The sequence below is a fragment of the Chaetura pelagica genome, unplaced genomic scaffold (assembly GCF_000747805.2).
Source record: "Chaetura pelagica isolate M959 unplaced genomic scaffold, ChaPel_1.0 scaffold453, whole genome shotgun sequence".
Classification (NCBI taxonomy): Eukaryota; Metazoa; Chordata; class Aves; order Apodiformes; family Apodidae; genus Chaetura; species Chaetura pelagica.
Window position 1 is genome coordinate 2,065,113 of NW_009952879.1, and position 27,543 is coordinate 2,092,655.

Here is a 27,543-nt window from a genome sequence, read left to right on the forward strand (position 1 = left end):
AGTTGATTGAGGCTGGGAGTGTTCCCAGGGCTGGTCAATAGGAGCAGAAACCTTTCTTGGACTTGATTTGAAAACCCGTGTTTCATCTAATAATGCATCTGAATATGTCAGTGTGAAGTGATGTGTCTGGGGTTTCCTTTTCTGCCCCAGCAGCAGGTGCAACATCCTCCCGTGTGTGCGTGGAGCGGCGCAAGATGAGAGGAATTCTCATCAAGCCGCAAAGCCCCATGTGACTGCAGATGTTTCTTGAACCAGGGTGTTGAAATGAGCATGAGGGAAGGCACTTGGCATTACTGCTCCGGAGTTTCAGCAGGTACATCCATCCATATGACATCAGGATTGCCTTCAGTCAGAAATCTTGAAGTGCAGCTTTGCTGGGTGGGTCTCTGAAGAATTTGAAAGTGTTTTGTAGATAGGGCGTGTTTACCTTTGTCAGAGTAGTGAGTGCAATGCCTCTTCCCTGTTAATGTGCTCATGTTCTCCTTGAGTGCAACATCATCAAGGTAGGAAACTCTTTTTCTTTCCCTTTTTTTCTATTCTGGTGGTGCTTTTTTATTTCCCCCTCCTCCCTACATCAGGTGGTGGTCTGAATGGTGAGCATGGGATCTGTTTTATAAGGAGGGGAAAAATGTTAGTGACTCCTATGATGGTCTTTGGATGTAGAGGGTTAGAGGTGTTAATGAGATTTTATATGTTGCCACTAAGTATTCCAGCCTATGAGAACTGCTTTGCATTTCAGAGAAAAGTAATACAGGTTGCAGTAGTAGTTTTGCTTTTCTACTTCTTGTATCATTACTCAGTGCTTGTGAGAGTACTTCTTTCTGAACTGGAAGGGAGGAAAATTTATTAACAGGAAAAATAGTGTGAGTTAGTGATGTAAATGTGATTAGATAAAAAAACTCTTGAATTGAAGTTTCTTTAAAAGCCAGCTCTAATTTTGTTCTGTAAAATGCTAAAAATATTTTTTTGTAAGAAATTTGTTTTAAAGAGGTTTTTTTTGTAAGACTTACCTGTTGAAGATCTGAAGAAGCTAGTGCTACAAATACTGCTTTTAAAAAAGCTGCCAGAAAGGCTCTTTCCTAGTAACACTGTGACATTCAGAGGGAGGAACCTGATTTGTTTTTTCCTTTTTGTACTGTACACCTGTTTTTAGCTAGCTTCCTAGCTTAGATCAAAACTTCAGCTGGGCTGCCACTGTTGATGAAGAGGCTAGGCTGGAACACATTTAGATGAAGATCTCCTGCATTTGTTAGGACATGACAAGGATGTCAAACAGTGGCTGAAATAATGAAATACCAGTTACTTTCCGGCTCCTCCCCTGGTTGGTTTTGTGGGTGGAGAGTGTCTGGGCAGGTTGAACTGCAAAGGAGGGGATAACCAGCAGCAGAACTGAGAAGAGTGGAGCACCACAGACTTGGTTGAATTACAAAGTGGTGTAGAAGTCGTCAGAGTACAAGCTTGAGCCACTACACGTATATCATAGCTGCAGACCCTGTTTCAAGAAGCTGCAAACAGGACAGTTTTCTAGAGTGTAAATGCTTCAGCCCTGTCCCTTTCCCTCCCTCACAAGGGGTAATTTAAAACCCTGAATCATCCCCTATGCAGGTGAAGAAGCAACAACCTTTGCCTTTGCGACCTCAGGTCCTCTCTCCTGTTCTTTACCTTCTTCTGCTCTCTTCACATGTTTTGTGGTACTGTTGTACTTCTAATAATGGGTCCTGGCCCCACTGTGTCCCCAGACTCTGCTCTGTTCTTCTCTGCCCTTAACTTTTATCTTAAAGTGATGAAAAAGGCTCACACTTCTGGGAAAATCATCATTATGTGACTTAAAATATTAAGTTAGACTTCAGGTTTTTATTTCAAATAAAATTTTGGCAAACCACAAAAGATAATTGTTTTTGCATCTTTCCCTGGTAGTAATAATTTGAAGAAAAAAGTTTAAAAGATTTTCCTTTCGTTTAGACAATTGTCACTAACAAGTTATTTAAGCAGCTGGTGTTGTCCCTCTAGATCTCTTCAAACTTTGTATGAACTAAGCATCTATTAAGAATCTGTAGTTAGAATAGGGCTCTTCTTTTTTTTCCTAAAGGACTTTTTTTTAACCTCAGAATTATTGCAGGCATTTGAGTTACTTCATAGCTCTTTATCTGACTGTATCAATGTTATGGGTTTTTAAAGCTTAAAAGCAGACATAGTTTGCACTGTAACTGGACAGTGAGAGAGCTGTATTTTACTTTCCTCAGCTGCCTGTGATTGTCTAAAACCATTTTAGTTCCTCAACAGTGTTTTACCTTTACGTAGAGAGGTAACTTTCATCCAGAAAATGAATTATTTCAAACAGATCTGGTTCTTTTTACCCCAGAGAACAGGGAAAAATATAAAACTTAATTGCCACCTTAATTGAGATTTATTCAAAGTCCTATTTTAGCCTGCTACAATATAGTAACCAAGCTACAAGGTAATGTGATAGACTAGTAAAAGAAGTAAAATCCTCTAATTGCCCTATAACTAGGCACTTAAACTGTTTACAGTTGAGATTTGTACAAGCTAGGGAATAAATTTGAAGTTAAGGGTCTCACAGCAATCTTAATTCAGCTGTTTTATGTGTATGGAGTATTTCAGTGTTTCGTCGTAAGAACCTCTAAGTCCAACAGCCCTTTCATTCTGTGCTGCCACTGGTTGTGCATGTGGGCTTGGTGGGATGTCATTCATGCTGGAGCTCAGGTTGTGTGGAATTTAACTGGAATAGTGTGTTCACATTTGGACCAACAAGATGAGAAAAGACAAGATGCAAAGAGATTGTAACACCAAACCATTATCCTGAATTCATTTCTTCCCTCCACAAACCATAGTTCAAATCTTTTGTGCCAATCAGGTTGCTCAAATATAAAAGACAGTCTCAAGAAGCAAGAATAAGCAGTGTCCCCAGCTGGCAGATGCCTACAACTAGCAATCAATGACCAGTTGTTTTGTGTGGAAGAAAATGGTGGAGGGTCAGTGTTGCTTTTACTGTCTAATAATTTTTTTAACATAAAAAATTACCAGTGGATAAGCTAATCTGGCATCACGTCCTCAGATTTCTCAAACTTGCAAGTTGCAAGTATGTCCAGAAGATGTACAAAGCAGCTGTTGTGCGTTTGAAGGGCTGTGGCACAATATCAACTGTCAACACTTCCACCAATCTGAAACCATTCACAAGTTAGAGTTCATACACATGGATTTTATTTTATGAAAGCTCACTTTTCTGCGCTTTTGGGATTTCTTAAGGTTATCTCTTAGGCAGAGCTTCTGCTGTCCTTGGTAGGAAAAGGTTGCACAACTGTTACCAACAAAGTGCAGGTCCCCTATTTTTTCACCTGTTTCATGGTGATGATCACAGCTGGGAGTCTAAACAGTGCGATATCTATTTTTAGCAGAACACTAATCTGCTGCTGAAGCTTATGTCTTAACTGTTGCATGTATTGTTTAGACTTAAGCAAAACCAAAACCTGTGATATGCTATAGATCTGATCTTTATTTACTCTTTTAAACCACTTTGTTTTAATCTTGATGATTAACAGCCTGCAACAGCTTTGTAGTCTCTTTTGATATCTGGAAGACTTGATTTTTCCCAACAGTCACAGCACCAGCTGTACCAGTTTGAACTCATGATGAGAGGAATAGGTGAATTATGTTTTTCTTGCTTTTTGCTCATTTCCTTCTTTCCCTGTCACACTTCGAGAGTCACAAGAAGTAAATTAAGGCTTCTTTCACTTGCATGTTTGTGTTAATGAGCCATTTGGTTTTCTAAATTATCCAGTTAATAAAGATAGGAAATCCTCACAACACATCCTTCAAACCTGGATATCACCTTTGTTTTGGCTTTGGAAATGCAGTTTTTGCAAGCAAGAGCTTTTGCATGAAGAACACAATCAAAGCTTTGGTTCTCTTTATTTATTCCCAGACTGCCTGCCCAGAAAATTCCACTTCAAAGCAAATAATTTGGTTTTCAAAATGTAACCATCTACTTTTGTTGAGCCAAAGTTTGCCCCTTTTTTGCTTAACAGCATTAAAAATACAAGACTTTTTTTTTTTTTTAAAGTGGATATGTCAAGGATCCAGGGAACAGTGTTTCGAAAGAAACTTCAAGTTGGTACTTCCCAAGTGTGTAGGCTTTCCTGTAATTATACAGGATGCAGCTCCTGAAGTAATCATTCCTGATTTTCCTGTTTTGCAGTAGCCCATTTAAAACCAGATTAGGCTACAGGGGAAATCCTTTCTCAGCAAGGAGGTGATTAGGTTTGGAGTATTTAATTTCCAAAATGCAGGGGAAACATCCATTTTCTAAAAAATCTTTATTGTTAGACTGACTTTTAGGTCCTTCTAGAGCAAGGCCAAAGGTTCCAGGTGTGCCAATGAAGTTAATACTGGCAGTGCTGGTGTATGGATAGGAATCTGGGAAGGAGCAGGATTTTTTTCACCCTAGGTTAGGCAGAAAACAGGTCAATTAGCTGTTGGCATTGCTCACTCAAGACGTTTTGTTGCTTTTCTTTTGGTGCTGTTGTGAGCCATAAGGAAAACACATCCCTGAGCTCAGCACTCAGAGCAGTAGCAGGTTCAGACTGGGTAGCCTTTTAAGTTTCTTGTTAGAGCTGGTCCCAAATCAGGACAAGTTGGGCCTTTGCATCTGCTGTCCATCTTTTGGAAACAGTGCATGTGAGGGAGGGAAAAACTTGTGATAGTTTATACAAACTAAAAAGATTAACTTTGAAATCCAGTATCTAAAGCATGATTGCAGCACTGGAACTGGTCGCCACCACTTGTGGTTACACTGGAACATGGGATCCTGATAAAAGTGTTCTCTAGTTTTATGCTGGTGGAGTAGGGAAATGAACCTCAAGGACTGCAGTCAGAGCACTCCTGAGGCAAAAATTTCTCAGCAGTATTAAATGAGCCTCTTGCAAAACACACTCCACTCACCTAAGAGGTGGTTCTCCTGCTTCCAAGCCAGATTTCAGGCACTGTATGAGGAAATGCCCATCTACCTCTCACCATCACTGCCTATAGCCCCTGGGTGGCAGAAGGGACAGCTGAAAGACTTCTACCTCTTTATTAGTCTCTTCCACAAGAGGACCTGTGATGGATCCTTCTCTTTCCCACTCACACTATGGGCACTTGGATGAGGTGTTCTCAGTGTAAGATTGTGTGGCCAAAGGGCTACAGGCCTTCCTCACCTGTTAGGATTTAACAAGCTGCCAAAATCTTTGGGTTAAAAACAAAACTAAATAGTATAGATGGTATAATTAAAAATATGAGTGCTTGAGATTGGTCTGCATGTAACAAGCCAGAACAAGAGCCCTTGTGGGGGAAGAACTTTATTGCAGAAAAAGTAGCATGCAAACAGAACACTTTCCCTCCTGTGGCACTGGCAATGTGCCTTTAACCTGATGTGGTCTAAAGGCAGAATCTGCCCTCTCTGCCTGGAGAATTGACACAGATATGGGATTAAAGGCTCTGAGAGGTCAATCTGCCACAATTGTCCCAGTCAGCTGGTAGTAGGAAGAAGGAGAGGTTAGCAAGTGGCAGGTATGCTTTTTCTAAGAGACAAAGCTTGCTAGAGAGAAACTACTGTGTGCTTTCTATCTGTCTCTTTCTCCATGCTCTGGCCTCTCCCTTCATGATTCACACAGCCAATGTTTGGGATTAGAACAATTCAAAGTAAATAATTTAAAATTAAGCAGCCAAGTCATAATGTGGAGAAGGCTGGTAATGGAGATTAACATTTGGGATTGTGGTTGCTGTACATGTATGTAAACCACAGAGATGGATTATTTGTATTTGTGATGCTGTAGAAGCCTTGAAAGAACTTTTTTTTGGCAGGTTCATCTTGAAAAGTGTAATTGAGTTCCAATACTAATTTTAATCAAGGTTTCTAGGAAGCAGCAAGTATGTATTTGTGGAGAAGCCGATGACAAAGCTATTCCTAGTCAAATTGTCTTGAGTGGTGCTTCCTGAGGTGGAGGCTTCTGTCAGGTATCAGCTTTCTTTCCATACAGAGAAGCATACAAAGTATGTGTGGGTTTCATGGGTTCTCTTCCAGCAGGTTGAAAAGGCCAGTTTGTAGTACAGGAGAATAGAACTTTGCTTGTACATGATGTGTGGAGCAAAACAGTATTTGTGGAGTTTCTGTGTTTCAGGATTTCCATTATTCGAGGAGGGATAAAGATGCTTAATCACACAACCACAGCTGTCACTTATTTATGAGCAACAAGGGCAGAAAGAGAAACTAAAATGCTCAGGCCACTGCTGCCCAGGGGTGTTTTGAAGGACTTCCTCACCTTCCAGGTGCTCCAGGAACCTCCTGATGGCCAGGTTTGCTGCAGTGAAAACATAGATCAGGTGTAGGGTGAATATATACTTTAAAGGTAATGAAACATAAGAATAGGCTGCAGGCAGATGTGGAAACTCATCACCAATTTTCTAGGAATTACTTGGACAACTTTAATCAAGGATGATCCAATGCCTTTTGTGTCAGGCAAGACCTGGTACAAATACAGGGGGTTACAGAAGAAAGAGTTTCAGGGACCCACTGCTTCTATGAGTCTAGTTGGTATTCGTGAGGAAGGATTTTTACTGAAATCCATGGACTCTGGATCAGACCCCAAAATCCCAGAATTCCCTTAAATTTTAAGATTAAGAATGTGCTTATGAACTTGGTTTAATAACAATTTAAGTTATTAACTTGTTATTTAACTAATGGTAGTTTAAGACCTGAAAAGGTGTGTGTGCAAAGGTATGAATTAGTGAGATCCCAAGAATCCAAGATGAAAATATGTCCCCCTGGGTTTTTCTAGGGTTTGTTTAGGGTGTGTATTCAGCCACAACCATCTTACCATAATCCAACTGTTTATTCTGTTTCCACTGTGTTATAATAGATTGGCCTATTTCTATTGCAGTTACAGTTTGTGATAGTTTGCAGTGAACAGTCTACTTTTAAGATATAGATGTATTTAGGAAGCAGAACTGTGCAATGAGTCTCTCTCCTGTTCTTCTAGGGCAGTTTGTCTGCAAGCCTTTCTGTCTGACCTAAAATGTCAGGTTTTAAAGCCCTGCTTCATTATCACGGCGCCTGCAAGCTGCAGTTAAGGGTCTGTCAGCAGCCCAGTTATAAATCCCTACTTCCAGGCATTTATAATTCAGCAGTAAAAAATTGCTCTAGGCTGAAACTTGCTATATAAAGTCTTAGTGCAGGAACAATTGCGATTTCTCCCTCCTTTATTTTTGCATTAGTTTAACACACACAACTCATTCAGTAGGTTTTTACTGTCCCCTTTCGGCGTTTAAAAAGATTAAATGGTTGGGTTATTAATATTTCAGTACTGACTACTGTGCTTGGCCAGCAAATTGATCCACAGTGTCTGTTAACCCAGCTCTGAGATGGATACTGGTTCACAAACATGCTGTGAGGTTTCAGCTTGGTGGAAACAGAACAATGTGGATCGTGGTGATGGTTCATTTAGCTCCAGAGCCAGCCATGTCCCAGTCTGGAAAGCCAGTGTGAGTGCACTAAGCATGGTGTGGGGATCCAGCACAGCTGGAAGCTAGGAGTGGCTGCAGGCAAAGCTGAAGTTGTGTGGCCCTGCTCAGATATAGAGGAATATGAAAGGGCCCCAACTATTCTCTGTTCTTAACATGATCTGATCTTATAGCTGGATCCTATAAAACAGATTGCTGTGACATCTTCTGACAGGACAATTAATGCCCTGAGGAGACTTGTTGAAGTTCTCCCAGCTCAACTGTTTCCTCACTGAAACTCTGGCTAAGTGAATTCACTTACTTCCTCCTATTTTCTTCTGTTTTACAGAAAATTTTATTATGGAAAATGTTATTTAAATTTATTACTCCTAGAAATTATAGAAATAGTATTTATTTCATCATTGTGGAAAACATTATAGTAACTTGTACTTTTATTCAGTGTTAGATGTCAATGTCAATATTTTTATAGGCTTTCTAACGTGTTTTTGCTATGAAGTCTTACAACTAAATGAAGAACAACAAATTTCTAAATATATAATATAGAATACAAAGGTTAAAAATGAGACTTTTACAAGAATTAGACATTTTGGTTTAAGTCAATTTTTTTTTTCCTTCAAGGACTGATTTTTTACATGTTATTCTGATCTAGGATTTGGTAACAGTTAAATCTCAGTAATTCCTGCAGACCCCCCAGAAAAGCTTGCTGTGCACTGTATTTTTTATACATGGTCCTGTACACAGGTGTTTGCAAAATCAGAATCAAGGTGTATAATCCCATTAGCATACTAAGCAGCAGTAATTCAGCAGTGAAATGTCTTCATTATTCCAGAACTGAGTCACCCTCTGGGTTTTCTCCATTCTTTTCCACTCTTCCACCCACTTATATTTAATTTACCCACTTATATTTAATTTATGAAGGCAGCCTAGGGAAGATACTAAAGATACTCTTTAGTATCTTTTGTGTATTGCTATGATAGATTATAAAGAATTCCAGAATGTTTTACTGGTTACTAAGCAGGCTAGTGGGAATGACTGAAGTGAGACAGCATATTACCTCCTTGCCCTGTAGATTTCAAAAGCCCTGCATTGATTAATACCAGCTCAAAGTTTAGCTTTATTTTATCTTCTGCTGGATTATAATCCCTCCTGCATGCTCTAAACCAAGGGTCTTTAATTTCCTGTAACTGATTTATTTATTTTCTTCTTTTTTTTTTTTTTTCCCCTAAGAACTGACTTCCCTGGCTAAGTGTATTTGCAGTTGATTTTAGCTTGTATCTTATCTCTAGGAAATGTCCTGCCAGCCATGAACCACTGTTCTACACAACAAGGTTCAACATGTTTTATTTCAGGCATTTTCTTTTGTATACCCCAGGAATAATTTGTGATTCTCCCTTGATTTGCTTAGCATGGCACACATCTTGAAGACACTCAACAGCTGGTTCTGGTGGGAGAATATCTGGATGCCAATCAATTGCACATGGGAGCATTTTGTGGACCGTGATGGACTTGTCTTTCCCAAACCCCACCAGTTATATGCCACAATACCATATGCTTTTGTGTTGCTGATCATCCGGTTCTTCAGTGAAAGGTAAGAAACATAAACACCATGTTATGCTTGTTTTGATCCTCAGTAATGCTCTTTTTATTAATAAGATGCCTTTAGATCTATGTTCTTATGTTTTTATAAAGGAGAATTAGTTGGTGGTTTGCTAGAAAGATATAGTACAGATAATATACAGGTGAAAATTGGGAAGTTTTTGCACTGTTAAGGACACATGGCTGTGGTCCATTCTACAGGGAAAATATTTCTATCTAGCTTTTCTAGAACAGCATTTGGATAATTCTAATTATCTTCTCTTGTTAGAGTTACAAAACCACTTGTGTTTTCTCTTGGTTTTTTTTTCCTTTGGTGGAAAGGTAGAGGTATTTGTTGTCCAAACCAAACCTCTCTTTTCATTTGGTCATGCACCAGAACATTTGCGTGGGGCTGATAGATCCCAAGTGTTTAGCTGTAGCAGAGCTAGGCAGACTGGAGGGATCTCAAAGTCTGATGTGGACATTTTATGCAGATCTATTAATGCCGATTCCCTTTTTTCCTCACTTGGGCATGGATGGTATTTGCAGCTGGAATCTTATGGGACAAGCAAGAGGTTGGCTCTACAGGGGAAAGATACAAATACATTAAGATTTGCAGTGCTTTGACTTATTTATTTGTGCCTTGTTTTGCTTTACTTTTTTTGGTCTAAAGAATGTGATTAGTAGGTTTTATAATTACTTCAGGATAGAATGAGGAAATTCAGAATGTTGTAAGTTGGACAGACTTTAAAAGGAAGTAGATAAGATCATTATTGTTGGATATCAAAAGCAATTTGGATCATATGTTTATAACCATGCACACTGTCTCCTGGGGAAGTGCTTGCCCAACTGTGTCTTACTGTGCTGCTGTAAGAAATTGCTTGTGTGAACCATTAGCCCACACATCTGGCCTGCAGTGAATCTGCTCGTGCACAAGGAAAACTGCCCACTGCTATGAGTAATAAGGAATCAATTTCTGATGCAGCAGGAGTGAGGGAGGGCTTTTTCAGCACAGTCTGCCCCAGTAGAAGAGCAAAGCATTTGGCAGGGTCTGCAGTGATTAGTATTGGAAAAGGGAAGAGAGGGAAGCCTTCAGTCTCTGAGGGAGTTGCTGTGTGTCACAAGCAAAATCCAGTGTCTTGGGCAATGGTAGCCTGGTGAAGCAATGTGCTAAGTGACTAGCTGCCCCTAAGATAAAGTGTCCCAGTAGCAACCTTTCAGCTCACATGGAGAGAGCATCTGCTTCTGTTTCACTCAAGTGTTACTTAACTCCCATATGCCTCTGAAAAACACAAGGACGCAAAAATCATAGAATGATGGAATGGTTTGGATTGGACGGGACCTTGAAGATCATCTAGTTCAAACTCCCCTGCATGGGCAGGGAGACCTCCCATTAGACTAGTTTGCTCCAAGCCCCATCCAACCTGGCCTTGAACACTTCCAGGGAGGGAGAAGCTTTCCTTTAGTTTTACGGCATTTCACTACCACAGACTTGAGCGCTTGAGTCTGCTTTTTTGCATGACCACTAGTTTGCTGTGCTTCTCTCTTGGGATCAGCTAGAGGGAGATTCACAGTGCATGGTCATATCCTATGTCAGATGAAATTGTTTCAGATTTATTTTCTTCATATCCTGGCATGAGAATAGCTAAGATCTAGTGACTATGTTGTATCTTTAAAAGTTTTCATGGTTTGATTTTCAGGTATGTTGCTATACCTCTAGCAAAAGCCTTGGGTATAAAGAATGTAAGACGTGTGAAGCCGCAGCCTAATCCTGTTTTGGAGAGTTATTATCATGAGTGCTCAAAACATCCTTCCCAAGTAAGAATTCTCTTTTTTTTTTTTTTTCTTTTTTAACTGGTTTTGGTTTTGGAAAATCCCAAGACTTACTGTTTCAATCAACATCAGCAATGACATCATGGGATGAGTTCCAGCTGATCGTCAGATGACTTAATTTATTTGGGTTTTTGTTGCTGTTCTGCTGACAACAGTATATAGCATCCAAAACAGAAAATACGTTTAAGATGTTTGATTTTTCTGGCATGCTGTTCTAGGTTAGGCTGTTAATAATGTTTCCAGTGAAGATCAGTGTTCCATCCTTAACTCATTCTGCCTGGAGAAAACATCAACTGACATCTGTTGTTGGAGAGCAGTATCGTATTTATTGCAAGCAATAATATTGGAACGCTGGCATGGAAGCCTTTTGATCCCTTACATTGCTGCATACTTAATGCTGGCTTATGTGAGAAAGAAAAGCAATCTTTCTGTTACCCTGCTATTGTTTTACAATTGAACAAGAAAAAAATAGCCAATGTTTACTATCTCAGAAAAATGAAGCAACTTGATTGTTGATGGGAAACAGGTACTTTGCTGTGATTGCAGCCTTGGAAAGTTCACTGACCTAACTACAGTTGCCAAACAATTGCAGTGTTCCTACACTGGTTTTGAAAAGAAATGTGTTTTCTAGTTAAAAGTCATATTAATAATTACTGGTATGTGGAACTTCACTTTCTGTCCCTAACTGCTGTATTCTCTTACTGTGTCTTTTGCCTGATGTCATCAGGTCTAGATGTGTTGGTATTCACATGTGAGCTCTTCTCTCTGTGGGCAAGTATCCTGATGTCTGTTTCATACCTTCCCTCTGCATGAGCACAGTTTGAGGCTTCATCTCTGAAAGGAAGCAGCATTTTTGTCCTCAACACTACATGGGAAAAATTCAGGCTGTCTCCTTCAGGTTTTGAGCTTGGGGCCTGGTGTGCCTGAGGGCATGGAGAGGCCTGGCTGCTGGTTGAGGGTGCCTAGGCTCTGATGTCAGTCAAAACAGAGCTGGTGTACCTGCATGGCAAGTAGAGAGCTTCCAGCCAGCAGGATGGGATGAACATAGGCTGTTTGCACCCCTGCTCTTCCCAGTGGCCTCTGCTCACATTCCAGAGCTTTTCTCTGAGGGCAGGAGACTAACTGAACTGGACTTTCCTTGGTGGAGGCAGCCTGGTGCTGTTGTCCTGGTGCTGTTGTCCTGTGACAACACTGCCACCCTCTATCTGCATACTAGCCTCACAGGGAAAGACCTTCCCCAGGGGTGGGTCCAAGGCTACCTCCTCTCCTTCAGCGGTCCTGGGGGAGGTCAGCCTCCACCTTCAGGATGGAGAAGAGGGAGAAAGCCCACAGGCTGCTGCATGTGGGGTGCTGAGCACCCAGAAATGCACAAGCCACACTGCCTTGTGCTTAGCACGTGCTAGTCTGGCTGCATGGCAGAGCCACCTCACCTGCAGAGCACAGGTAAAGCTGAGACACCTGCATGTTGCACTGGAATAGCTAGATACATTCCTAGGCAATGCTCTAGTTCTAATTTATCTTTAGATGTCAAAAAGCAGGTCTGGATTTTGCTCAGTAATATTAGCTGGCTTGTCCTGTGCCACAGGAGTACATTGGATTTGAGAATGGAGCTCAGATCACCTTCATTCCAGGCCTATGTCTCACCTGCAAGACTAGTTTAAATATAATCTGATAATAATTTGTAGTTAGATAATGTATTAGGCACAGTGTCCATGTGTGTTTATACATGGTGTTTTCCTTCCAGCCCCAACCTCTTGCTTAGCAGTAAAAGCTGCTTCTTTGAAGCTATCAGAAGCCACCAAAAAGATGGATGTGTACATTTCATACCTGCTTTATTTATATAAATTAGTATCAAAAAATCCAGGGTTTCTCTGAATGTCATTCAGAAATCAAACCAGGAAGCCTGCAAGGTAAATCCCCAAAGATCTTATCTTAGTAATATTAAAAAATGGAAGACTTTGCAACAGTGGGAAGCTGATCTGTGAACTACGAAATAAATGCAGATGACAGTGAAGTGCATCTTGTTGCTAACACTGTTCCCTTTTTTGCAGTCAGAGATTCAAGGCCTGGCCAAAAAGTGCAACTGCACAGCCCACCTGGTGGAGAAGTGGTTTAGGAGGAGGCGAAATCTTGAGATCCCAACAGTGCTTCGGAAATTCCAGGAAGCTTTGTAAGAAAAGACAATGCTTCTGATTAATATGTTTTTTACTGGTTTGAAAACAAAATAAATGATTGAGGTCCTCGGGTACCTTTTCAGGTGGACCCATTTCCAGAAAGCTGAATCCATCTGACAAGGGTTTTGTTTTGTGCATACACTGACAAATTGAAGGTTCTGGTAACATTTCTCTTAAGTGGTGTGACTTTAAAAGGTTAGATCAACAGTTTCTCCTGAAAAAAAAACCCCAAACAAACTTAAAAGGACTTTATATATAGTTTTCTTCACTGTGTAGTAATGGACTTATTTCTACGCTCCTCCTACACAGTGCTTAATGAAAACATGAGGAGCACAGGAAAATATTTTTTTCTGTCTGCCAGTAATCATAGGGGAACAAAATTACTTGCTGGCTCTTGTTTATGAAGGTACCCATGTTGTCATTTGGGGATGCTATTATGTGTAGAGAAGTCAGTTCAAGAAGAGCAGGTGTCATGGCACCCTAACAAAATGATAGGTGTCACAGCACGAACATGGGGTGCCCTGCAAAACAGGAGCTCATATGCACTGATTAGGCTGGGCCATTGGGCAGTTCTGAGTGACAATAATGAATATGTGAAGAGATTCAAAACCTCCTGCATGTGATTGAAAACTGGAAATGGCTTCAAGAGTCTGATTTTTCACAAATGTGTGAGAATTTCCCCATACTTAGACATGGTACTATTTAACTATTCCACAGTTATCCAAAGTCTCCTGCAAATTGCAAATCCCCAGATGGGCATGGCTTTCCTTACATATAGCTTGTCCCTTTTGGATACTAAAATTAACTGCACTGGTGTGAAGTACTTCCCTTATATTCTGTGTATTTGGATTTTGACTGCCATAATTACATTGGCAAAAAATTGCATGATTATAATACTTAACCTATTTTAGTGTAGATTGACTTAGGGAACGAGGTTTACAAGTACAGCTACACAGCTGGGTACTTTATCAAGATTGTTTTCAGTGTGAATCAAAATGATAATGACTTGATGATGTCCTCTGTTGGGCAGAAATCCAGTTGATAGCTATAGATATGTCGTTCTTAAGCCTGAGTTGAGGCAACTGTCCTGGCAACCCAAAATCTATGGTTTATTTCTGCTCTTGTTTCTTGGATCAGTTAACTTTGTTTTACAAGTAACAATAAGATTTCCAGCTATTGATTAAAGATCTTCCTGCCATGGGTGCATGTCTCTAGTACTACACAGCCAGAGACTGACAAGAAAACTTGCTTGGCAACTTGGGTGAGAATGAAGCAAACAGGTTTCTCTTGTGCAATTTTGTGAACCTTGCTCTGCTCTTTGTCAGTGAGTTTAATTGGATATAATTCTCAAGGCCACAAATAAGGAACAGAATTATTCCACATTAATAGCCAGTGTTGTGAGCATTATGAAATTTTTGAAAGCCTGCAATCTTCAGGATAATTTTTCTGAATCCCAAAGCGTGTCTGATGAGCCAGATCTAAGCCATGCTTAAGCTATTAATGCTCCCAGTTAAGCAACACTTGAAATCTCTTTGCATGAAACCTTTGTTGCCTTAAAAGCCTTTAACTTCACATAATAAATTATTTTTTGTTAGACTCAATTGAAGAGACAAGATTCCTGAAGTTAAACAAGAAAATCCTTCTGCATTTCTGTTGTTTGGTGCTCTCCCTGGTGGCCAGGTTCAGAGCTTAAAAGGCACATTTTTGAGTAAAATTTGGTGAATTTGGAAGAGGTTTACTTCAGGTTTTGTTCACCAAATTCCTGAGGAAGCTTGGCTAAATGCAAAATGAGGTAGTGCTCTGGCAGTCTTGCATGTATAACGAGTTCATCTGAAGCACTGTTTATTGCCAAGTGTGTTCAATTTCCATTTGTAGTGCTGGGGACTAATGACACAGTCTTATTAGGGGCTCTGTGCTTTGCATCTGATTCAGGAAACTCCTTACAGTTCACAATCAACACAGCATCAGTCCCACTGTATCCACTGAGCTACTCACACCTTCAGTGCTTGAAATAGGAGGCAAGAGTTGTGTTTGGTTACTTGTAAAAAGTTGGCTCAGTCTTTGAACATCTCATTCTTTCACCTGGGGTTTCAGCCTCCAGGTAATGTAGGGCTCAGAAAGGAAGGGCTGCTTTTACCAGGCAGGTTTTCTTCTTCTCTCACATGACCTTTCATTAATGTTTGCCAAAGACTACAATCTCATTTTTAGGCAGCTCTCATTGCATAAGTGCAGTGTTCTTCTTGAGGAGCTCTCTTCTCTGTTTTATCTGACTGGGAGGCTGTTGCTTTCCTCCAGGACATCTCTTGTTCTGTAATCTGTTCTCATCAGTTGTGGGGCCATGTGCCTATCTCTGGGTCACAACCTTCTCAGCATGCAAAGTCCTGCAAGTGTTTTCCTATTGATCTTGACGAGCTGCTCTGCGAAAGGTCAATCTTGTTCCTGTCAAGAAGAGTGGAAAGGAAGTTTTCCATCACCTGTAGAGGTGGGAGTGGGAATGCTCTGGCTGAGTCTCCAGCCACACCCATTCCCAAGGACAGTACCTCCCACGCAGGCTCCAGAGTAATTCCAATGCTGATTGCTGGCTCCAAATCACAGAATCCTGCTCTGACATTTATAAGTATCAACATAGTTTCGGTTCGCTGTGATACACAAGAACTTTTCCCCCCTCTGACTTACTAGATCAGTGGTGAAAACCTGAAAGCTTTATCTGCCTTGATGGGTATCCTGTTTAAGCCACATAAAGCTTAGAGCAGGCTAAGTGCTGGCAAACCCAGTCAAAAGTTGAGGTGTGTATTTAACTCAAACCTCTCTGGTAAGACAACAACAACTACTGGATTAGTTTATAAAGTTTCACAGGGCTCCCCTGCATTGAAGAACAGATGTTAAGAGAGATCAAAAGAAATTAATCCAGTAATTGAAACAAGTCTCTGCTGGTGCTCACAGCGTTCACAGTGTTTGATCAGATTGGAAAGTATGTGCCATGTGGATGAAAGACCTTCTGGAGTCAGAGAACTGTGAGATGTTCTCATTCCAGTGTGAATCTTCCAGAAGGATTGATACAGCAGGAAGCATTTGTGTTATAAACCACTAATTTTTAGGGAATTTATTACATTTGTTGTGTCTGTTCTCTCATCACCTCATGTCTGGCTGAAAAACTGCTGCTGTGAATTGCAATCAAGATACCTGTGCTATGATAGTGTGAAATAATTTACTTCTTTAGAAATTAGTCAAAGCTTAAGTATTTAAATACTAGTAATTCGGAGATAAATATGTGATGACCATTAATGTGGAGTGTGAGGTCACGTTTATATGAATCTTAGCTGTGATACACAGTGATTTGCAGTAATTCTGGTTCAGAATATCTATTAAAAAATACAATGATTTGTTCTTTTTTTTTCAATTTTATTTTGCAGCTGGCGATTTTCATTCTATCTTACATCCTCCGTTGTTGGATTTATAGTTCTTTGTGATGTAAGTTAATTTTTTAAAGGACTGATATAATTTTTTTAATTAAATAAGGACTGGTTTTTATATCTTTTTGAAGTCCATTGAAAGACTCCCTGGCTTCAGTGGCTCTTTAGGTTCAGATCTTTCTATGTACATAATCTAGATGGTAGTCTGCAATAGGCACAAAGGTTTTACTTACAATTTAAATTATCTTTTGAACTTCTCTGATACAATAATTAATGAGTAATCAGTATTTTTTAAGGAAAGTTTTAAGAAGTCACACAGATGGTTTTACAACATGCCTTATTAACACCTACAAATGCATCACATGGCCATGTTTTTCGCAAAGGAGGCCATAAACCTTTTCTGGCAGCACTTTTGGGGGACCACAACAATGGTGTATTTCACAGCTATTTATCGAGGTGTTGCTGCTGAGTCAGAAGTTGGGAATAACAGGGAGAGTGCTGCTTGTAACTCTGTGAGCACTGCCTGGGGTGTCATTACTGCTTCTCCTGAACAACAGAACAGTTCTCAGCGTGTCTACGTTCATCTGGCTCTTTTCCCCAAACACTGTTTATCATCAGGAACCAGTGATTTGTGTGGCTGGTAAACATGGCAAAAAAAACAACAAACCTGTGGAAACATATATTGAGTAATTGCAGTAATAAAACACACCAACTGCTTTGGATGATGAAATTATGATAAACTGGAAAGTTTCAGGTACCTTGAAAAGGAGCCAAAAAGCTGAGACCTATATAGTAAATCTGAGATGTAAGTTCCCTTTAGAAATAGGTGGAGAACACTTATCAAGCCTATAGTTTCTTAGCCTGCTGCACTTAGAGAAATGTTAAGAATTGAAGATGTAGAGTTAAGTTGACTTATTGTTGCTCAGCTGATCAGTCTCTGAATATTTTTTCTTCCCCAGAAACCTTGGTTTTATGACATATGGCAGACGTGGGTTGGCTATCCATTTCAGGTGAGGTTTTGGGCATTGGGCCATTGGCCTTGAGGCATCCTAGATATTTCCCCACTGGAAGGGCTAATCCACAGAAGCGTTGTTCCCTTTCTCCCTCCCAATGGGCACCGCCTAGAGAGGTGCAGCACCAAAATCCCTTGTTCTCCTTTGGTACCTCCTGTTGATGGTTGCAGGACTTCCCCATGATCTGTCTGTGCTGCAACTCAGCCCTCCAACCAAACCACTCTTATTTCCACCCATCCCAGGTTAGCAGTTGCACACAGTAGATGCTATCCGTGTCACCAGTTTCAGTGCACAACCCGTGAGCTTGCAGCAGCCCTGACGATGCTCCAAGGCACTGTGAACTAGTGTTACTCAGAGCATGATGTCAAGTGCTGTTGTGTGCCTGCTGGGCCCTGTTGCTTGGTGGTGCCAGGAGGAGAGAGAACTCCAATGCAGGGGAGTTGGATCTAGATGATCTTTAAGGTCCCTACCAACCCAAACCATTCTATGATTCTGTTACTTGGTTTGTATAATGTGGGTCCCTGCTCTGGGGATCCTCTCAATTCTCCATTTGTTCCCAAATGTCATAAGACTCTTGTTTCTTCTTTAAATATTTTACTATCAGTCCCATAACAGATGACCGATCAAGCTGCCTTCTTGCCCACCTGACAGAGGTTCTCATGTGCCCCCTACTGCTGTTTTTATAAATCTGTGGCCAATCACACTGCCTTATTGTTCTGTCTGATTCAAGGACCAAATAAAAAGAATCCTGTCTCCCAGCTGAGTTTTCCCAGCTTCTCTTACTCATGGGACCTGATAACCAAGCTTACTTCCTCCTACCTGGGAAATGTTTTGAGGCAAGGGGGCAGCCAAGCTCAGCATCTATCTGAAGCAGATGCATAGGATTTTAGCACAAATAGCTGACATTTTAATCATGGGATGTGTGAACGTTTAAAATGTTAAATATTCCCCAAAATGCAGGGCTTAATTTATTTGCAATTGCTTGTAATTAAATGCAGAAGCACTCTGCGTGTAGCTCTGTGACAAAAACACAGCAAAAAACATGTTAAAATTCAGAGGTGGGGGAGGAACTGCAGGAACTGAGAGTTTGGTCTGCGTAAAGGTTAAAATATTTGGCTCCCAGAACATCCTTCTTAATGAAGCCCAGAAGAGGGATTTAGTTTAGTTTAATTTTTTAATCAAGACTCAGCAGAGGAGCAAAAGCAGCGAGGAAAGGAAAAAAGAAGTAATTTTCACTTGGCATTCACTTTTTTCTATGCTCAGAATTAACTGTGTTTTTCTTCCTTACAGACTCTGCTGCCCTCCCAATACTGGTACTACATGATCGAGATTAGTTTTTACTGGTCTCTCTTATTTACACTCGGAATTGACAACAAAAGGAAGGCAAGTGGTCGTGCTTGTTTTTAGCTGGAGCCTGTGTTTCTGTGAAGGGGGAGATAAGGTTGATAAGGAAAAACTGACACGGGCTTTGGTGCAGCCACATGAGGGCAGCATCAGTCTGTCCCTGGCACACCTGTGCACATCTTGCTTGTCACTTCATCTGCGCGGACACCCTCGAGGGCTGTGCTTCCTTGGTTCTACCTCTTCTCTTTTCTCCTCCACAGGATTTTATGGCTCACGTCGTCCATCACTTGGCAGCCATTGGGCTGATGAGTGGCTCTTGGTGTGGCAATTACGTGCGGGTTGGAACACTGGTGATGTTTGTGCACGATATTGCAGATTTCTGGCTCGAGGTAACCTCACCTCCCTGTCTTTTTGTGTGTGTTTGTTTGGGGTTTTTTGGTTGGTGAGTTTAATTGGTTGTTGCCCAGGTTGTGTTCAGTGATGTTTTAATCTTTTTGTCACAAGCTTCACACAATCCCTTCCTATCCTCAAAGAGGTGTGACTTCACAGATTTATAAAATGTAAGATAAAAAAGAGCTTCTGGATAGTTGAAGCTGATACTCTGTTACAGAATGCTTTATGAGAAAAGAGCAGAGAGATTTCTTCAGTATGGAACAGGGACTGGAAATACAGCTGCCTCCCTGGATGATTCTTGTTTCACTGTTAAAATTAGACCAGGTTGCCTAGCCTGTGAACAGCTTGTCATTATACCCAATTCTCAAGCAAATTTAGCCACCAAAATTTTGGGTAGTTCTTCAAATTGGCTTAATTTTGTCAGCATTCACACTCCTGTGTTGACCCAAGGGGTACATCTACATTACACAGTTCTGACTGGAGACAGTCAAGCTGTCCCTGAACAAGATATGACAGGTACCTACTGGCAGAGGGAAAGCTTCTTGCCCTGGGGAAGGGGAAACCCCTCCCCTAAACTAAATATCAATGTTTAGAAAAGTTTGACAAGTGTCCTATTCACCACGTAGCACTGTGGTTGTAGAGACTTGCTGCTGGGTTTCTTGGAAGACAAATGGACACTGCTTCCTAGAACAGAGCTACCCTGGCTTTGTCACACTAAGACTGAGAGGACAGTTTTATCACCTCTTTTAGTGGCAGTGCCAGTGTAAGCAGCCCTTGTTGGCTGTTGTCTGCCACTGTTCATTTCTGCTCCTGATACTCCATCCTTCTATTGGAAAAACTAATTTGTAGGTCATGCAGTTAGGATTGATCCAGATTAAACCTATGGGTATGGGTTTTTTTCTGGATTCTTTTAATTCTGAGCTGCTTTGTGGTCCAATTAGCTGCACGGCCTTCAAACAGCTGAGCTGACAACTGTGAGGTCAGCACTCAGATGGGAACTGAAGTTGGGTACCAGAATAATTTAATGCAGCCCTGCCACTCCAACGTTCATCAAAGTGCTGCTCAAAATTTAGGCTTGGCACCTGAACTTTGTTCATGCTTGAGAACATCTCTTGTACTCACCAGTGTCCAGCGTGGTTCCTAAATGAAGCATAGAGAGTTGTGCAGTTCAGCTAGGGAAACAGCAATTCAAATCTTAATTAGTGGGAAGAGACCAAGAGACCAACACTGAGATCTCCAGTTATGTTTTCTAGAGGGCTTTTTGTTTTCATGACACTTTTACATTCTGATCAGAGAGCTGATCTTTAGACCTTTGGTACAGAGTCCTTTCCTTTAAGATGAAAGGAGAAACATGAACAAAGAATTTGTTTTGATACTGCTTTATTAGGTGTCAGTAAAATGATGGCTTTACCTGTCAAACAGGGAGGAAATTTTCTTCCTGCTTAGGTAGAAGATGAGTCCTTGTTGTTGACAATGCAGAAAGGAACTTATTTCAGAGGATATTTGTAATATATTTGGTGCTTTTTATTCAACACAGGCAGCCAAAATGTTTAATTACGCTCACTGGGAGAAAACCTGCAATATTCTCTTTATCATCTTTTCTGTTGCATTCTTCTTCACAAGAATCATCTTGTTCCCCTTCTGGTAAGCAATATTTAACATAGTCACAGGCTTTTATGTCATTGCCATTTCCATTGAGAGGTTAGTATTGGTTGTGATGGGAAAAGGAAAGGAGTGGATTGTATTTGAAAGAACAGAAGTAGAACTTTCATTATTGTTGGCTACTAATGACAAAACCTGTCATATTCTGTAAAAAATTAATCTAAGTAAAAATAGTTTTTAAATGAACCTTTTGAAAACATGCTAACCTAAAGCTGGGGGTTTATATGCATATTATTTACTTATTTTAATAAATTGTAGTTTAATACTCTGAGCTCCTGCATTTTCGAGGGGATTGATCTACTTAACTAGGAAGAATAATTTTCCCTTTCATTCCTTCCCTTCTGCTATAGCTGCAAAGTCAGAGTAGAGTGTAATTCCTAAATAATTGTAGTTAATTTTTTGTAGACCCTCCTTTCTGCTACCTACTTCTAGGATAGTACCTCACCTTGCTCACTTAGACGAGGAGCATTCAGAAAAACTAAGGTGAACCAATTAATTTAGGAAGTCAATGCAAATAAATCATAACTTGCTAAGTACTTGCATGACTTTGGAGTGCTCTGATTTAATCTGCTTTGGGGTACCCCCACGGGTGCTCAGTGTGCTTAATGCTTAACATGTTTAGCTTTTAAAAACTGTTTAATGTGTTTCACATTCACGGTTTCGTTGACTTGTTCTAGTTTGCCTTCGTGCCCCTCCCTGCATGTGGACAAACCCTTAGAGACTCAAGCTGGTTAAATTAATAGTTCTGAACATTGATCAACACAAGGTTTTCATTTCCTGTAGTATTTTCTTTCAGAAATGCTCATGTCTTTTACTTTCTTGTTATTTTATTAACTGTACAAGTGATTTCCAATAATTTTGCTTCACTGAGTTTCTTGTGCTTGAGTTCTTGAGCTTGGAAACAAAACATGATGAAATTAAAGGGACTCAAAAAGCACCAAATAATATATGAGTAGTGAAAGTCTGAGGATGGACAAAAGATCTTAATTAAGAAAAAGCCCTGTTGCAAAGCCTGTAGGATTTTCTCTCTAGTATGGATTTCAGATTAGAAAGAATTTGCATTAGAAAAAATGGCATAGACAAGCTCTGAGTTGCATAGTATCTAGACCACACAGAGCTCAAGTATCTTTCTAAAATGGGATTTTTTTTAACCTTATTGTCTTGGGTTGACCTTGGCTGGTTACCAGGTACCCACCAAGCTGCTCTATCACTCCCCTTCTCAGGAGGAAAGGGGCAGCTGGTGTGTTGTCAGCACCTTTCTAGCTACCAATGCAAAATACAGCCCTGTGAAGGCTGCTGTGGGGAAGATGAACTCCATCTCAGCCAGACCCAAGGCACTTACTTAGAAAACTTTCCTGCAATACTCACATTTCTCATCTTTTGGAGTCTGTATTTCAATAGAGATGGTGGAGTAGGGTTAGTGGTTGGACTTGATCATCTTAAAGGTCTTTTCCAACCTAAGTGATTCTATGAATCACAGAATCTTAGGGGTTGGAAAGGACCTCAAAAGATCATCCAGTCCAACCCCCCTGCCAGAGCAGGATCACCTAGAGCACATCACACAGGAACTTGTCCAGGCTGGTTTTGACTCTCTCCAGAGAAGGAGACTCCACAACCTCTCTGGGCATCCTGTTCCAGTGCTCTGTCACTCTCACAGTGAAGTATTTTCTGAATCTGGTAAAGATGGGGCTTGTTAATCTATCTGTCATTTTTTCAGAGCTTTTCAATGTTTTGTGGAAATAGTTAATGACTTTGGAATGTGAAATTAATCAGAGACTAACAGTGACTTTTATTTCGTAGGATACTCCGTTGCACGCTGTATCAGCCCACATACTACTCCACAACTCCTGTCATAGCATACTTTTTATTCAATGGGATGCTATTGACCCTTCAAGGCTTGCATTTATATTGGGCTTACTTAACTTTCAAGATTCTGAGAAGATTCATTTTCTTAAAGGTAAGCAGTTTTTCTTCTGCAGAAAGACGTGTCGAGTATTGAATAGATGCTAATACCTCTAATAGATTGTCACACCTAAGGTCATAAATCAGAACATCAAAACTTAGAACTTTGACTAAAGTTCTTCAGGTTTGTCTAAATCTGAGACATCTGTACTTGCACACTGATTTTGGATTAAGAAAATCACATGAAGCTGATCTGGTATTAGATTATGACACAGTGCACCACCTGAATATGACAGTATTTCAGAGAAGCAGTGCAAGGCTGGTGTTGCCATAACCTGCTTTTATTGTAGAGAAAACTCATGTGGGGACAAAACTATAAAGAAACATTTGCTGCCATTGTGGTCTTGTTTGATTGCCTGAAGTAGTAACATTTCCACAAGGTCTCTCGTCATGAAGTGTGCATTGTGGTGTAGATAAAACATGCAGCAAAAAGCATTTAGAAAAGGACTTAGGAGAATGTCTCAAGGTTTGGCATAAGCATTGACAGGTATATTTTGCTAGTTCAGGTGAAATTTCAGTTGTGCTGTTGAAAAATGGTATTTCTTTTGAGGATCAGGATGCAAAAACTTAATTGAGCTGACTCTGTCTTTTCATCTGAAGTAGTTAATGTTGTGAAGCATCTTAAGGAAATTGAAATATTCCTTTCTACCTGTATTTAATTGTTGTCTGACTGGTAACAGAAACCATCCTATAATTACTGGATTATTGGACTCCTTCAAATCATATGCACGTAGGCAGCTGGATATCATAGGGAGCCCCAGTGTCTTCCTTAAAAGAAAACTGCTGTTACAAACAGCCCTTGTTAGACAGCAACTAGCTGCACATAAAGGACAAATCTGTAGAATAAATAATTTGCATTGTTCTTCTAAAACATGTTTCTGTGTTCCCTTGGACACTGAAAAGCTTGTATTTCTTGGATGTCACTTATTAGTCACTGTTAGATTAACTACAAAATTATTTCAGACCTGGCTTATTGAGGGTTAGTGTTTCACTTCTCATTTTCTTGTTTTGATTTTGGCCTTGTCTCTGTGCTGTTCTCTCACAACCCCTCTAGTGAAGTCAAGAGGGACATCCCTCTGCCTTCCAGCTGAGTAAGAGGAAGGCTTTGGCATAGTTCTCTATCCACATTGGTTGATGTTATGAGAGTACAATGCAAGAAGGTCTTCAGATTCAGTGGTGAAGAGGACATTACTAGGCCAGCTATATAAGGCCTTGTGCCCTGCCTGCACATGTGCCTTTGTGAGGGACAGGAATGTTTTAGAGATATGAGCTTTTTATATTGGTCATTGCTAAAAAATGATAAAGCCTTGAGCTTGCATCCCTGCCATGGATTTTTGATTCCTTATATAGCTCTCTGGGAAGATGGTTTCTAAACAATATTTTCACAGTGGTAGGAGCAGCCTTAGCCCTCCCCAGTCTGCATGACTGCAGCTGGCTTGCATGTGCAGCCTATTTTCCATAGCAGTGGCAAACTTGGCTGTGAAAGCAGCCAGTGCCTCCAGAGCTGTCCAGGCACTGTTGGAAAGAACAGTGTTGGCAAGGCAGTGTTTTGATACCAACATATTTGTTGTAGACATACTCCACATAAACAGCTCTTGCTATTTTAGTGCAATGCCAGTAAACTGCCACCCTGGTATTAGAAGAGTTTTGCTTTTCTGCCCAAGACTTTTACGTTTTCGTTCAGAAAACAGGCAGTTTGGGACATCTTGCTTGAAGCAAGTTAGACACTTCAGATGGAAAAATGAAGTGCTGATGTAACTGGGAGTAGAGACTGATGTTGAACTGGAGGAAGATCTGAACATCATGAGGGTGCAAGGAATTTTTTCAGTGTCCTCTGCACCTTGAGCCCCCCTGGATTGTTGGGGTGACCAATGAAAACCACTGCAGTGGGGCAGCTCCTAGCTTCTGTCCAGGGGCAGCTGTCTCCCCTAGTTGTGTCCTTCTGAACCATGTCATCCCATTGTCTGAAAGTCAGTGAGCTTGAATGTATTCATTCTCGGTAGGAAGTGCTGTGGTCTGTTGTCAAAGGACAGGTTAAAGGCTCATCTTGGTCAGACACAAATGGTGGGACTCAAGGGAGAATGTAAACAGGAGGGCCCACATCTTCAGGATGTCACGTACCCACCAAGTCCCCTTTGCTGTTATTCAGAAAGTCACACAGGGCTGTGTCACATCGTGCTTAGGGCTGTGGGTCTAGATCCAATGCTCTTATCTCCAGACTGAGGCAGGAGGCTTTGGTGAAGGCAGGAGTTCATACAGAAATGACATTGAGTGCTGCAGCCTCCAGAGTTGGTAGCTTCTTCCATGCTTTACTTGTCCTCTTCAGGAAGAGATGGCTTTTGTCTGAGACTGGCTGGTCAGAAGCCCTTCATTTCAGGTATCACTTCCCCAATGCACTAATAAAAGGGACAGTTCTCAGTCCTCTGGTATAGCTGCTCAGCCAACTGACTGGCTTCAGCAAAAAAGAACTTGGACTAAAACTCTTGTGAATTCCCTCCTCCCAAATGTGACCACAGATGAATAAAAATGAGAAAGAAGGAAAGAAGGGAGGAGATGGTCTTGCTTTGTCCCTCTGTGTCCATTTTCTCTGACACTGGAGCTGGTAGCACAGAGCAGCACTGGTCTCCATGCCACCTTTCCCCTTGCCCAGCCCTAACATGCATCAATAGTTTGCATTAAGAAGCTTTATGTTCTCTATTGGGGTGAACTTAAGGGGACAGGAACATTAAATTTTGTGAATAAGGATGTTCTTACTCTGGAAAAATACAAAAAAATATCCAAAAAGGAACACAAATGTCCCTTCTCATATGACATTGTGTGACCCTGTATGAAAGACATCTGCATGTGAGGAAAGCCCTTGAAGGTCAGACCTGTAGTCATGTATCTTAGATCAGCTCTGCTGCAAGAGGAAGAAGGACATTCTTCCATGTAATTTCTCTTTGAGTTAGGTCAGGCAATAACAATGTTAGCTGCTGGCTGCCATCTTGATGGCCAAGGCCTTTTGTTGCTAGGAAACTCAGTGTGTTTCTGTAATATTGTTCAATTACATGGTTAAATTACCCACTTGTATCAAGTTTCAAGCACCACTGAAACATGTCTAGTCATCATGTCTGCACATATGAGAATATTTTAAGAAAATTGAAAAAACATAGAGAAGTATGTACATATGCACTGATTTAAAATATCTCGCCAGGAAAATCCCATGGAGATTAAACACTTTATTTCCAAGGTCAGAAGAAGGGAGCAAATGACAGCAGCTTATAGCCACATTATTATAGCAAATTAAGATGTAAAATATATGTTAAAACCATTACACACTGAGTTAAGGTTTCAGGACTACAATGCTTTGAGTCTTGAAAAATGTGTAAGTTGTAGGAAATGGGCATGATGTCCACATGGCTCAGATAGTCCCTCAGTGGCAGAAGGTACTGGCAGATTTTTAACAGACTCTTCTGTGACCTGGAATGTGTTTTTTCCTAATTGTATTCTTACCATCGCACTGTTTTCAAGTAAGGCAATGAGCTTCTAGCTAATGGCCACTCATATTTAGGAGTCATCAGCTGCAGTGTTATTGGATTCACTGTGGTTCTTCCTGAAGCAGAAAAGACCCTGTGAATGCTGTAGAGCAGGTTTGGGACTTGTCAGTCTTTAAAATATGAGCTGGTGCCACCTGGGTGTCTTCCCTTTCCCTTTGGTATTTTACACTCGCTGAGCAGGCTTTTTTTTTTTTTTTTTTTTTTTTTTTTTTTTTTTTTTAAGAATTTGGTTTCCTTTTCCATAGTTTGTTCAGTCCTTGTTTGGTCCAAATTTCAGAGGGAGCAATGAGAGTTTGCATTGAAGGAGCAGCTGATGTTGGGGGGCGGGGTAGCTGAAAATGCTGAAAAAATACTATTTTGGCTTGAAGTGAGATCCATTAAATACTTTTTGTTATAATTCTGCTACTTCCAGCAGTAGAAGAACCATGTGAAGTGGTTAACCCAATCTTTTAATCTTTTTTTAATCTTTTAATCAGTTACCTTTTTCTGTATCAACAGAAGACACACCAGTAAAACTGGATCCCTAAAACTGTGCCTGTGGACTAGAATACTTGAGGGTAGGCAAGGCCTGAAGTCCCTTGGAACACAGAGAGACTGTGCTCTTATAAAACATGCCCTCACTACTTAGATTGGTAGTGATTCTTTACTCCCGTAGAGGGGCAGGTACTTTCTATCTTTCTTGTTAATTTATCTATTGAGAGACTTGCTGTAACCCTTCATGTATATTTTTAAATGAATTTATACAGTTCCAAGAGGCCACACTACCTGCTCCTGACAGATGCCTTAGCTGAGGTTAGCCTGAGGCTATTGACACCCACCTCAGCTTCTGCAGAACTTCCCTTCCCTGGGATCCTTTTATTGTTTTTCCTCTTAGTTTTTGTGCTTGATCTGTTTGCATCAGGCAGAACTTTTATTTTTAATAGTTCATTTGAATCTTACATTTATTTTGTACCATGTGGGTCCTGGGAATTTCGGTGCTGAACTTGGGTGAGAATTTTTTCATTACTGAAACACAGGCCCACAGCACATGGCTTAAAGCAATGGATCATTATTTTTGTTTGTTGGCAGGTCCTTAAACATTTCCCCATGGAAATACAGACAAATATGAGCCCCTGGCACTTGA

At 40.6% G+C, this 27,543-nt stretch overlaps 1 protein-coding gene across 1 annotated transcript in view; it reads left to right on the forward strand.

Moving 5' to 3' along the window:
* The first annotated feature begins 474 nt into the window (after positions 1–474).
* Positions 475–27,543, forward strand: part of CERS3 (ceramide synthase 3) — a 38,938-nt gene continuing 11,869 nt past the window's right edge. The window contains exons 1-10 of the mRNA XM_009995338.1: positions 475–503; positions 8,921–9,103; positions 10,791–10,908; positions 12,975–13,093; positions 16,511–16,568; positions 17,470–17,520; positions 18,814–18,906; positions 19,128–19,256; positions 20,798–20,904; positions 22,723–22,879. Coding sequence (XP_009993640.1) covers positions 475–503; positions 8,921–9,103; positions 10,791–10,908; positions 12,975–13,093; positions 16,511–16,568; positions 17,470–17,520; positions 18,814–18,906; positions 19,128–19,256; positions 20,798–20,904; positions 22,723–22,879 — 1,044 coding nt within the window. The remainder of the gene's footprint in view (positions 504–8,920; positions 9,104–10,790; positions 10,909–12,974; positions 13,094–16,510; positions 16,569–17,469; positions 17,521–18,813; positions 18,907–19,127; positions 19,257–20,797; positions 20,905–22,722; positions 22,880–27,543) is intronic.